Here is a 13397-nt window from a genome sequence, read left to right as displayed (position 1 = left end):
TGCTGCTGCTGCTGCTGTGTTTGATCAGCCCAGGCTGGGGTTTGCCCTCTTGGCTGCCCGGGCACAGGCAGCCGACTCGCACTGATCCTGCTGTCAGGCAGCCCCCTCAGATCCCTCTCTGCAGGGCTGCTCTGCAGCCACTCCTCTCCCACTTTATCCTTGTGCCTGGCATTACTCCATCCCAGCTGCACAATCTGACATTTGGACTTGTTAAACTGCAATATTGCCCAGTGTTCCAAACAATCTAGAGTTCTCTGCAAGGCCTCATGTCCTCAAGAGAATCCACAGCATTTCCCAGTGTGGTATCATCAGGAGCCTTGCCAATGGTGCATTTGACTCCTGCATGCAGATCATTGATGAATATGTGGAAGAGAACTGTCCTTAGGACTGAGCCCTGAGCAATACCACTAATGACAGTCACCAGCCCCATGCACTACAAGCCTTCAGCCAGTTCTCCAGTATGGTCATGCTACAAAAGCAGCCCACACTCAGACAGGACATTGTTAGCCATGTACACTCAGATATTGGAAAAGGCAGCATCTTAGAGTTTGTTGGTGCTTACTGCAGATATTTGTTTGTTCTTGCAATAGGTCTGTTCCCCTGCAAGGGAAATGCAACTTTAAAAAAACCCCCAAACCTACATTATTATGTTTCTTCACACCTTAGAGTTAAGGAAAATCAGCACCAACTGGGCAGGTCGAAGATTTGCATCGGTGCTTAGGGGTGTCCAATGGCATGATGTCTGCTGGAACCACTGCCTCTGCCTCAAGCTAACTAATTAGAGTTAGGCCCTTTATTTTCAATCATATGAAAATGGAGTAACTTACTAGGGTGATCCAAATGCGCTCCCTACTTAGTTTTTGGTTTCTGGATGTGATTTTGCTGATGAGTGCTTCATAGCAAAGTGAAGGGAAAAGGCACAAAGAGCTGAGCTGATCAGTGCAAGATAATAGACAAGCAAATTTCTGTCCTTCAGCTAAGGGTAAGCTATCAGAGTTTTTATCTGGTTAATTCTAACAAAACATAGTCTGCCCATTGTTTGATTCAGCTCTTGCTGTAGGCTTTTATCATTCCCCCATGAATGATATTTGCTATCCCACTGAGATCCACCTGGACTGTTCTTCACTTCTGAGACCTCTAAGGTTTTTACCTTAGTCTGTGATTATTGTTATGTGAAGAGTATTAAATGTTTCCTTGCATGATCTGTATTGCAGGTGGGCCTTTTAGGAAGAACAGGTTCAGGAAAAAGCACTTTACTTTTTGCATTTTTAAGACTGCTGAATACGGAAGGGGATATCCAGATTGATGGAGTCTCCTGGAACACGGTCAGCGTGCAGCAATGGAGAAAAGCATTTGGAGTGATTCCTCAGGTAATGAAATTTTTCAAAATTTTTGTGCCTTTATTTTCATTGGCTCTGTACCCATATGTATATAGCCGCTTTTAAGATGTTTGTTATTGTATGCTGAGAGACAAACACAGATTTTGTGAAAAGGGGAGTGGCATGGATGGGTGGAAGGATGCAGTGATTCACAGCAAACTTTGCATTTTTAGGGTTTCTCTGCCACTCCCACAGGTACTCCTGTAGAAATAGTAAGATACAGCACACCCAAACAGAAGTGTTTCTAGCCTGCTTATCCCTGCTCCTCTGACTCAGATTGAATTTTGATTCAGGATAAGATAGTGCCACCTGAAGAAAGAAATACCAATCAGTGTTCTCAGCTACATCACATATCATGGTTAACACGTGGATACTGCACATTGCATGCTTTCCCTGGCAGACTGATAGCAAACATGTAAATCTAGGGCCTCTGAGTCTCTTGCCAGTGTTCCCACAGCTGGACAGTATCTTACATCAGTTACAGATGTGGATTATCTGTCTGAAAAATGAACATTATTGTCTGCATACAGTAACACTAAAAGGTGATTGCTCACTGTAAGGGTAGGAATGAAAACTGGAGGAATGAACTGCAGAATTTTAACTCTTTTGTACTTTTGTTGTCTGTCCTTATCAACAACACTGAAAGGTGAGTGGCACATATTGACCATCTCTTCTTTGACAATTATACATTAGACAGTTCTTCAGTTTCAAAATATACACAATCTCCTCCATAACATTCCTTTGGAATTCTGTGACTGTGGCAGACTAATTCAAGTAACACTTGATGGCAATCTTACCAATGAGTTGCTCGTAGTATCTGGGAGACCAATTGCAGATCAGCCTGCCACACTGTGAGGGACCATGCAGCCTGTCCTGCCTTTATCCATCCTTGACGGTGGCTACTAGCCCCAGAGACTGAAAAATATGGTTTGATCCTGTCACCCTGGGTGACCTCCTCCTTGACACACCCACAAAGGAGTGGGCTGACCAAAGTGGCCAAGCAACCCCTTTTAACTGTTGGCTGTCAAACCCTAATTGTGCTATTCCCCCCATCCTATCCCCACAGTAAAGCTGTTTCCATCTTGTTTCTATAAAGATTTGTGGTTTTTTTCCTGATAGTCTCCCATCTGGGAAAAGTGGTTACTGTCTTAGAAAGCTGGTGAGCGTATGTGTAGTATGAAGCTGTTGCAGTGACTACACAGGGCACTTTAAAATAGTTCAAGAGACTCTGGGACAGACAGACAATTTAACAAAATATTCTGCTAGTGAGGTGCAGTTAGTTCATTGTTAAAATTATACATTTAGTTCACATTTGGAAGTCCCTGATACATGGATCAATGCCAAATAATCCCAGCCCTCCATTCTCTGGAAGGTCATGAGAGTTGCCAGTCCATTTGCATGCTTCAGCTCGCAGCACTTGTCCCAAAGCCTTGGCAAAGGACTGCACATTATGCCTCAAAAGTTCCCACATTCAGAACAAAATGAAGTTTTCAGCAGCACTTTCCCAGCAGGAAAGAGAAATTACATATACCACCCTGCGTTTCCCAGAAGAACAAAGGGAGCCTTTTGTTCTTTACCATTCACCTACAGCTTCAGAATGGAAAAAAAGTTGCCTTTCCTTTCCTGGGAGGTGCTCCTACAGCAACACCTGGATTTTCACTGTCCCCAGGAGAGCCTTCGCCAACAAAAGGAGAATGGAGCTCTACCTGAGGCATGCTTCCTCCTCAAAACTTTCCAGCCCTTTCCTCTTCTTTAACACTAAGTTTCCCAATTTAGTAGAAAAGAGGTGCTTTTCCAGTGTGAGAACCTCACTAATGCACAGCCACATAACACACACAGAGTCCTAAGACACTGCTGTCCTTCCATGCAGGCTGTGCTGGAATGACCCACAGGGTGGTCAGGGATCACACTGAGTGGAAGCAAAGCTAAACCCCTTGTTTCTTTTAGATTCTCAAATCTGGCTGTCAGTGCCTTGTAGTGGTGTGAAGGGTTAAATCACATAAAACAAATTTCCTGAAGCACCCACAAGGAAGTTCCTCGCTGTAGCTCCTCACAGGCTGTGCTGCTGAAGCACAGCCTGCCCGACACTGCTCCTACAGGCTGTTTGTCATCCTGCCACAAAGCAATTGCTCCACTGGCACCAGGCTGTACCTTTGCACCCATTGTCCCTTCTTCCTGGACAGGCCTTTCTGATGGTTCTTCTGCAGGTATTTGCCCACAGCATTTCCAGAGTGAGGATTTCCAGCTGCATGTGGTTTCAACACACTCAAGGCTTTCTTGCATGGGTCCTCATGCAGATTGTATCCTGAAATATTTAGTGGAGTCAGATTGAGAACATGCCTTCAGAATTTTGTCTTTGAATGGAGGGCAGGAGACCTGCAGTTGATTTCCAGTTAGAACAAATTATGAGAAACCTGAGACCCATGAGATGTTGCTAGCTCCAAGGAAGGGCATGACTTCTGATGTTTTCTTGAGTGTTATTCCATGCATCCTACTGGATCTCACACTGTTTTCTACATGTAAATACTCCATATAGAGTTAAAATCAAGCTTAACACGGAGAACAAGTTTTCTACACTTTGCAGGACTGCCAGCTGACAAAAAAAAAAAATCAAATATGTTTTGCTCCTTTATTTTACAGAAGAAGTGAAATTTTGCAACATTTATCTTTGTAGTTCCAGTTTTTCAGCAGCTATCACATTCTGTTCATTGTATCTGTCTGTCTCTGTCTGTCTGTCTCCAACACTTACTTTTGGAGGTCATGGGTGTTTTGTGGTGTGCCAGCACACTCCTGCCTGGTGCAGCTGCCAAGCAGAGCCACTTCCCAAGGTGTTCCCACAGAGGGTCCTGCAGAGCCTGGATTCCTGCAGGGCATTGGGATGAGTCAGTATCACCATAGCAGGGAGCATCTGCTGCGTCAGACCCGTGCACAGAGCAACTGGGGACATTAACTAACAGTCCCACATGCTCATTTCAGGTAGTATCTAGGTTGTTTTCTGCGTCATGGGTTCAGTGTTGCCAGGAGCACAGCAATGGTATTTACAAGTAAGCTCTATGGGAGGCAGATGTTTTGGCATCTTCAAGGGAGAATGTTACAGAACTGGTCCCAGAAACCTTTCAGGTTTTTATTGTTTCTGTGCTCTTGTTCTTATGTCAATGGAAAGTCCCTAAAGGATTATGAAAACAAATTGTGTTTATTAAAACAAATCCTTTAACTTTACACCTAGTGCTAAAGCATTCACATAGTAACTTGAATTTTTTTCATGTTGATATTGGTGCTATAACACAGACAAAGCAGAGGAGGCTACATGGAGGTCATGCTATTGTTACTCGTAACTTCTCTGTGCATGCAGCTGCTGCCTGGTTCCAGCTGATGTTAGATTTGTTCTCCAGCCCTGGGGCACATGGGAAGAAGGGTCCATGGGTCCTGCTGAGGACCTGCACATAAGCTGCAGCAGCAGCTACACACAGCCAGGGTACTCTCACTCCTTAGCAGCCTCTTGTCAGCTGATCCTTAACTCTTCTGTAAGCATTTCCTTAGGTATCTGGGGTCTTGATTTTTCACATAACACATAAATTGCTTAGGAAGCTGATTGCCACACACACCAATACACAGAGGCTGTAGCCACTAATGGGGATTAATGCCCTTCAGAAGGGTTGGTTTGCAATATTTGGGGTGGTCAGAACATAAACACGACCATATTTATGTTTCTGAATGTTTTGCTTGTGGGTGGATGTCAGGTCTAAAAAACTATTTGTTGTACAATCACACCCACTATCATCCTGTGGGAATGTGAACAAGTGACCAAGAAGGAAATTATTCCATATGTGCTGCCAGTCTACCCAGCCATCCACTCTTCCAATGCTCTCCTTATTTCTACTTCTTCCATGTTTATGAACAATGTATTCCACAACGTATGAACAACGTATGGATATGACCTTCATATTCACTTCTGGGCATTTTTGTTTTGCCTTAAACTTCTAGTTTTTAAGAATGTGGAGAAATTTGTTTCTGCCACTCTTCAAGTAGACTCCAAACTGCCCAGGTGACACATTTAAGTGAGCCCTATATGGTTTCTAATGAGTTGGGAGGAAGGAGCTGTTGAAATTGAGACAGAGGTACCAGAATTCAGGACAATGCCATATTTATTTTGTGGGGATGAAAAACCAACACTACTTTTGGGAATAGCTTGCTTTTGGTGCCCCATTTCTTGAAAGCACAGTTATTAGAAATAGCAGCAGCTTCAGAAGAAAGTTGTACCCTTTCTTGCCGTGCCTGGTGCACTTCAGCAGGAATGTTATTCAGCCCTATCTTCTTTAAAACTGGTTTGTTCAGTTAACTATTCTTAACCACTGAGAAATGAAAAGACGTATTCCATTAGTTAAATGCATGGGGCTCACAGTGTGAACAAACCCACGTCTGACACTGTTTCCACAGCATTGTTGTTTCCACCACACCCACTACTTGGAAGAACCTAATCCTGCTGCAAATATGTCACCCCACTGCACCTAACCAGTGCAGGGCATGGGAAAAGGACTGTGCTGTACTTCACTGAAGCTTTCACTGTTGTTAACAATAACAATTATAAGGGAAAGAGTCTACTCTTTCCCCATTGTCTCTACAAAAAGTACTTCAGTGATTAATTTTTAGCTGAGTGTGGTTCTGCAGCTTTGTCATGTGTTGTTTGCCATGTATTGAAGGTATCACTGCACTTAAATCTACCCCACTGAGTGCACAGCACCACAGTGCAGCTGCTCTTCTCCTCTGGTTTCTTCAATTAGTTATTTCCTTCTCTTTTACACCAAATAAGTTGGCAGTGGCATGCATATCTTAATCTAGCAAATTAATTAATGTAATTTATTTTCCTCTGCAATGTTTGCACTTTTAATTAATCATAATTTAATGATTCATGTAAATATGTGTATAAATCACTTTGAAATCTGATGAAAGAATGCCAAGTTCTCAGGTTGGGTCACATGGAAATTGTGCTAGACAGGCCAAACTATGGGAGAGCACTGTAAGTGTATTCTCTCAGTTAGTTTCTGCTGGTACAGCTAGTCCTTCACAGCTTTTGGTAGTGTTTGACTACTAAAACTCCAGGAACTTACGTGGCTGTGAATCACTGGCATTTCAACACATTTTCTCTAAATAAATACTTTGTTTAGAAAGGTGGAAGAAAATAATTGACTCAAATTTTTCCTCTTGGTATTGTGCATGTACAAGGAAAGAGCAAGCAAGTGGTAATACTTCTCAACAAGGCACTTAAATTCTTTGGGAGCAAGTTCTCCCTGCTAAAAACAGCAGGTGTACCTTAGAGCAGAGACAAAAAACAGCGTCTTAAGAAATATTGGACAGCCTCAGTGTCCCTTGAAGAATTTAATTTCCATCAGAATCCACCCCACGTAAAAAGATATTAAACAAATATTTAATTTTGTCTGAGTCACTGCTTCTTGAGCTACAAAACGTGTATCTAAGGTATGGTCATCTAAATCTGCTTGCCTGAACTGATGGGGAAAGCAGACTGGAGTAGGAAACTTCAGTTGGAGAAGGGTGTGTTCTCAGTGCCAGGAAATGTGCATCCTCCTCGTGTCCTGTGCACAGCCCGCAGTGTCCAGCAGGCAAACTCTGACAGAGAGGGTTCTTGCTGCTGCAGCCGTGCTCTGTCACGTCCGTCATGTTCAGCCATGTGACAGTGAGAGGGGGAAAGAACATCTTTAGAGGTAGGACTGGGACATGGTGAAATGCCAGGGGACAGAATGGTGCTGAGATGTGGATTTGGCTACAGTGTATTAGATAAAGAAATTCATTGGTGAAAAACAACTTAGAACAATGTCCCTGAATTTTGACAAATAAGCAGTAGTTTTTTTTCCTCTCTAAATAAAATTGTTGTGGAAACACACACTTTAGTTTGACAAATTTTTTGGTATGTTTGAATATGTTTCATGTAGTACAGAATCACAAATACTTTTAAAATGTTTCTTTCAAAATGACAATACAGGAAATGTTTTATTCTGAAAAGTGCTGAAATCTGGGGTTTGCTGGTTTCCAGAAAAGTTTGGCTAAAATTTTATTAAGATAATTGCCAAAATCTAAATATGTAAATGTTTTCAAAATCACTTTTTTTTTGGAACAATATTTTAAAAAAAATTTTATAACCTGCACTTAGCTCTATCTGGTAATTGCAGATGGTTATTCTTTTGTCTGTATGCTTCACAATTTCCAATGCTTTATACAGTGTTTCAGGTTATCTATCTACCTGTGTTGGTATGTCTTTTTTCTTGCAGAAAGTGTTCATATTTTCTGGAACTTTTCGGATGAATTTGGACCCTTATGGGCAGTGGAATGATGAAGAAATATGGAAAGTTGCAGAGGAGGTAAAGCTGTACAGTGTTATTTGTCTCCCTCTGGTGATGTGGTTACAGCAGGGTGCAGTGCAGGTCAAATGATTGTAATATTTTCAATTTATGTAGAATCTTAGGAAACAAGTGCAGGGGGAAGGTCATGCTGTGTTACAAACTGTATCTATTATGTTTTATAGAAATAGTTATTTTAATTCCCAGGCCAATGTGAAGCCAGATGAGAGGATCTCCCTCTAACAAGGCATTCAGGCTTTTGTGCTATTTGTGTCATGGAGCTTCCTTTGCCATGGGAAATAAGAATCATGGGATGTTAGAATTTCAAACCTAAAGGTTATTTTCCAATATTTTGTTGAGGTTTCAACAGCTTTTTTTTAATTTTTTTTTTATTTATTTTTTTTCCCCCAAATTCTCAAGCTTAGGGGCCAGATTCTTTTCCCATGTTGCACTGGTCACACACCTTGCAGTTGTCAGGCACCACTTCTTGGCTCTGACAGTGCTCTGTGGGTTGCAGAGGTGTCAGTAATGCCTAGGAAAAGTCAGGTGAGCATTACAGGAGGGAAAGAGCCACAGCCTAGAAAGTGGATGCCTTGTTCCAAGGTACAGATGACCTAATTAACATGGACCTAACCATAAATTGGTGCAATTTTCCCTGTTCATTGCAAGTCTCATGTATCAAAAAATGTTTACAGGTGTGGGACTTAATCAAGTGTGGCTCAATATCCCCTTTCTTTAGGAAGATAAGCTCTCCTGCTTTGGGGAGTTGTTTCCAGTGTGTGTTTGAATTGAGCCTGGGATTTTAAAGAGTTAAACCTCTTTTACAATGGCCTGAAAAAAAATTTATTTTAAAATGTTTATAATTAAGGAGTTTGGCAAATCTGTATGTGATACTGAGGTTTTCATTGCACAGGCAAGAATGCAAAGCAAATAGAAAAGAGAAAGAGCTGTAATGCTTTTTACTAGGAGTGATTGGATTGTTTACAAAGTTCATGCTCTTGAAGTCTGGCTTGGTAGGGGCAGTGAGTCAGTGCAACTTTGGGAGCATGACACAGAAATGAACTGTCAGCTTATTCCAGACCCACATTGACTGCTGGAGATTTAGAGGATCCTCTAGAGATCAGCATCGACTTCTTACGCTCCTTGCAATCAACTGCAGAGGACCAGGCCTTGTCTGATGTTTTGTTTTTTATTGCCCCCATATTTCAGCTCCTGAATCTGTCAGACTTGTGTCAGCTTGTGAGCTTAAGTCTTGCTCCTGCAGTCAGCTGTCTGAACCCTATGGGAACATGGAGAGACCTTGTGCAGTTTTAAGAAGAAAGCACTTTTTTCCATCCATTGGATGCAAAATTTCATAGAGGACACAATGTGTGTTCAAAAGAGAAGGAAGAACAAATCACTGGTCTTAATTTGCTTAAAAATTAAAGCATGAACTCTTCAGAAACACAGCACATATACCCATAGAGCACAGTTTAGTATGGTTTCCATGCAAAGTGAAAACACTTTGTAGGAATTCCAAATTTTTGTTCTCCCTGGAATGCAAATTAATTTCAGATCAGTAATATTTAAAAAAATCCAGGGGAGGTGGCCTTCATAAATTCCTGGGGTTTCATTACATTTTTATACTGTTTTATAGAGCCATGAAACTCATATGTTTCCTAGTTTTCATATTTTGTAAAATGTCTCTAAACTCTGCTGATAAGGCCAGGGACCACAGTTGGTTTGGATCTGTGGAAGATGGAAAGCTTTGCTCTGAAGTGTAAATCTCCTAAGGATAGTAAACTGGAGGAAAATCAGAAAACATCTGGGCTGGACTCTGGTTTCTGATGCAAAGGCAGCAGCTTCACTTGGCATGGGCACCCCTCTGAATGCTTTGTCACCAGTGCCAGAGGGAAGCCCCTCGTGCCATTAGTATAACCAAAGTGCACAGAACCTTTGGGGCAGCAAAAGGAGCACCTGGAAACACTGTCAGAACCGTAGAGACAGGGACCATGGTGACTGGGGATATTTTCTCTGTTGCTATAATGGAGCATGTAAATTTTGATAATTTCTTTTTAAACTCCTAGTAACCAGAGGCCTGTTTTCTTTCAAAAATCACTTTCCATAGCATTTGCAATGGTGTACATGATTTCCACAGTAAGCAGTAATTATATCTTGCTGGTTTTTTTGTGTTCTTTTTCTCCTCTGGCAGGTTGGGCTGAAGTCTGTAATAGAGCAATTTCCAGGCAAGCTTGATTTTGTTCTTGTGGATGGAGGCTGTGTCCTCAGTCATGGCCACAAACAGCTGATGTGCCTCGCCCGGTCAGTTCTCAGCAAAGCTAAAATCTTGCTGCTCGATGAACCAAGTGCTCACCTGGACCCTGTGTATGTTTTGTTCGTTTGTTGTTTTCTAATACGGAATAAGAAAACCCATGAGGCAGCACCATCTAAAGAGGTCTTTTGTGACTTGTCTGGCCTGTTCCTAAGCCTGATTTCAGTAATGTATGTTGGTAATTCTGTGCAGGGGATCGGGGTTACAACCTTTACTCTATGGCTGATAGGAACTTTGACAGCAGAGATGAGCAGAGGCACTTCAGAGCTGTGTCCCTGCATGGAAGCTCTACAATCCACAACCAGGCTGTTGTCAACACATGTCAATGCAGTTATGGGCATGCACATTGCAGTCTGAATGCCAGTGTTTGTTTGCCTTTCAGAACTTCCCAAGTGATCAGGAAGACCCTGAAACACGCGTTTGCCAACTGCACGGTGATACTCTCTGAGCACAGGCTGGAGGCGATGCTGGAGTGCCAGAGATTTCTGGTGAGCATTTCTCATAGGCTCACTGATGTCTCACTGCATTTGATGAACATGCAAAACACACCAAGTAAAAATGATGATTTTCTGGATTGATGGGGGTCATTCAGGGCAGTTGAGCAACCTATCCACTGGCAGAACAGTGGCAGGTTCCTGTTTGCTCTTTCACCTGATCTGTCACAGACACCTGTGTTCAGATGAGCTGGGTCATGTTCTGGAGGAGCAAGAAGAAAAGTTTCAACCAGAAGGAAAGTTGCTTTGGTTATCCAGCTGCTGATCTGGGTGCTTTTGATTTTGGCTCAGGAGATTCAGAAAAATCTCAGCATCTCACAGAGTTTTACAATTGCAAATGCAGAATCAGCTGCACTTGAGCAATAGGAGGCTGCCTGGGGAAGAGGAGTTTCCTAGTATGTGATGGTCAGAATTGCTGACCTCTTTCAACAAGCCATGTAAATATTCCAATCACATGTAATCAAGGGAATGAATTACTGTAGTCCTGGGGTATTTCCTTTGTTACATAAAAATGGTTAGTAAAGAAAAGCCAAGTTATCCAAATTTTTCTTAAAAATCATGTTCCTCTCTCTGTATTTTTTTCACTCTTCTATGAGAGGGCATCTAAATTTTATTAGCAGAGTGAAACATGGTTTTTGATGTCTATTTGATTTGGTGCATTAGCACAGCAGTGGAACACTGCCTGGAGTTAAAGCAGGCTAGTCAGTAGGCAGGTTGTACATCCCCTTTTGGATGTGCTGCTCCTCTGTGTGTGCTGGACTCAGCCTTGTCCCCAGCTGCTGTGGCAGCAGAGCCCTAGCAGGCAGGCAGCCTCCACTCTGAAAAGGCTTCCCATCCTCCAGACCACATTTTAGCAACAAGAGGTGCTAAAAGTTCTCTCTCCTGTCAGTCCTGTGCCCGTATCAAAGATGTGCAGACACTGCAGTGCCAGTGAAGGAGCCTGATTTTTCCTTGCTCCTGCCTGACAGGGGAGACTGGAACAACCTTACAGGGCAAACTTCTTGTCTCCTTCAAACAGAGGTGAGCAGAGCTTCCTTGTTTGGTGAGGAGAAAGCAAAGAAAACCTGGCACCTTGCTGGCAGCCTTCTCCCTCTGCTTGCGATAGAGAAATTAACGCTTTCTTAACCTGGCAGTCTAGCAGTGGCAGGGAAATGCCAAGGTACTGGGAAACTTCAGCAGAGGGACTCAGAGGTAAAACCAAGTCACAAGGGGAAACCAGGCAGTCCAATGGCACTTTGTAATTTGGGCATTAGGCACCTTTTCCACATGTTCAAATTTTAATGTATGTTTTTGTGGTTGTAATTAGAAACTGCGTACTAGAAATTAGAAATTGTAAATTGGGCTTTTTCTGTTAGATGTTTGCCATGTCTTCATGTCTCTTCCCTGCTCCACTAGTTGCATTAGCTGAATTCTGTCAGCATCACCACTGCACATCTAACATGTTTCTCCAGGTAATCGAGGACAATAAATTGAGGCAGTACGAATCCATTCAGAAGCTGCTGAACGAGAAGAGCTCCTTCAGGCAGGCCATCAGTCATGCTGAACGCCTTAAGCTACTCCCAGCACACCACAGAAACTCCAGCAAACGTAAACCCCGACCCCAAATCACTGCCTTGCAGGAGGAGACAGAGGAAGAAGTGCAGGAAACAAGACTGTGAGATGCTGAGAGACCTTCTTTGTGGAGGGAATGGTCAGCAGTACCCCATGATGACAGTACCAGCACTTCTGAACCTGCCTCAGCCATGCACGAATTCAGCCTTTCAGGAGGTGTTTACTGCAGCATGAGCATGTGGGAATTGCTTCCCTTCTGTGGTTAATCATGTGCAAGTTAGTACATTCTTTGAGGTTTTGCCACTTATAGTGGAGAAACCAGATTTTGTTTGGAAAGCTGCTCTGATTGGATACAAACAAGATGGTAAGCAGAAGTAACCTGCCTAGTCTGACATAATTGTTCCAGAAAACTTTTAGAAATGTTCTTGCTGGGGTGAGAGGACTAGACAGCAGGAAGAATGTGAAAAAAATAATCAAATCTGGGTGGAAAATAGAAAAATCAGTATGTAAAAAACTTCTGTGGATTCACTTCCTGCATATGAATTAAGGGACAATATCAGCAAGGCACACAGAATACTTCCTCCTCTTTGTTTTCCATGCAGCAACTGTAATTTCAGCTTAGCAGGAAAGGCCAAATGCCACGTGCATAGGTGAAAATGAAGGAAGAGAGGATATTGTCTTGGAAGCCAATCAACATCTGTCATGTCTCCACAGTTAAGGGAGAATTGGTATTTCCTGTTAAAACCTAAGGGACTGTTAACCTGATCCTGCACACACAATTGGATGAGTGCAGGCTGACATCAGTATCTAGCAAAAGGTAGGACTCTTGACAGTGGACCTGTAATATGGTGACTAGTCTATAGTGGACCTAGTCTGCATAGGTCTGGCATTTTTATATACCTTTTACTTTGGCCTAACAACAACAACAACAACAACAACAACAAAAGGAAAAAAAAGGAAAAAAAAAAGGGAAGAAACCTCTCAGAAGTAGTCTTTAATAATGAAATTAATTTTTATACTCTTCTGGTTTGCAGTTTTATTATGGAACTGAATGTTCTCTAGGATATTTTATTTATTTTAATATTGTTGCAAACTTTTGCTAAGGAAATTCTGTATTTTAAGAGTGATCATGTACTATAAAGGAAAATATATTTGTACAAAAAGTTTTATATTTGGATTGTTGCAGGGATATTTTGCTACTAGACTTTGCTGTCTCATTATGCTAGAGCTGTTGAAAACGAGGGCAGCCCCAGAGTTTGGCCAGGTACTGTCCAATGCTGTCTTTGTGCACTAAAGTATTCTAGTGATA

General features: G+C 42.2%; 1 protein-coding gene across 2 annotated transcripts in view; it reads left to right on the top strand.

Moving 5' to 3' along the window:
- Window positions 1–13397, top strand: part of CFTR (CF transmembrane conductance regulator) — an 88185-nt gene extending 74788 nt beyond the window's left edge. For both annotated transcript variants that reach the window (XM_015629191.3, XM_015629190.3), the window contains 5 exons: window positions 1215–1370; window positions 7664–7753; window positions 9924–10096; window positions 10426–10531; window positions 11989–13397. In XM_015629191.3, coding sequence (XP_015484677.1) covers window positions 1215–1370; window positions 7664–7753; window positions 9924–10096; window positions 10426–10531; window positions 11989–12195 — 732 coding nt within the window. In that variant the 3' untranslated portion in view covers window positions 12196–13397. The remainder of the gene's footprint in view (window positions 1–1214; window positions 1371–7663; window positions 7754–9923; window positions 10097–10425; window positions 10532–11988) is intronic.

The sequence above is a fragment of the Parus major genome, chromosome 1A, assembly GCF_001522545.3.
Source record: "Parus major isolate Abel chromosome 1A, Parus_major1.1, whole genome shotgun sequence".
In the NCBI taxonomy this organism is placed as follows: Eukaryota; Metazoa; Chordata; class Aves; order Passeriformes; family Paridae; genus Parus; species Parus major.
Note: the sequence above shows the minus strand (reverse complement) of the source record. Positions and strands in the feature narration are given on the sequence as shown.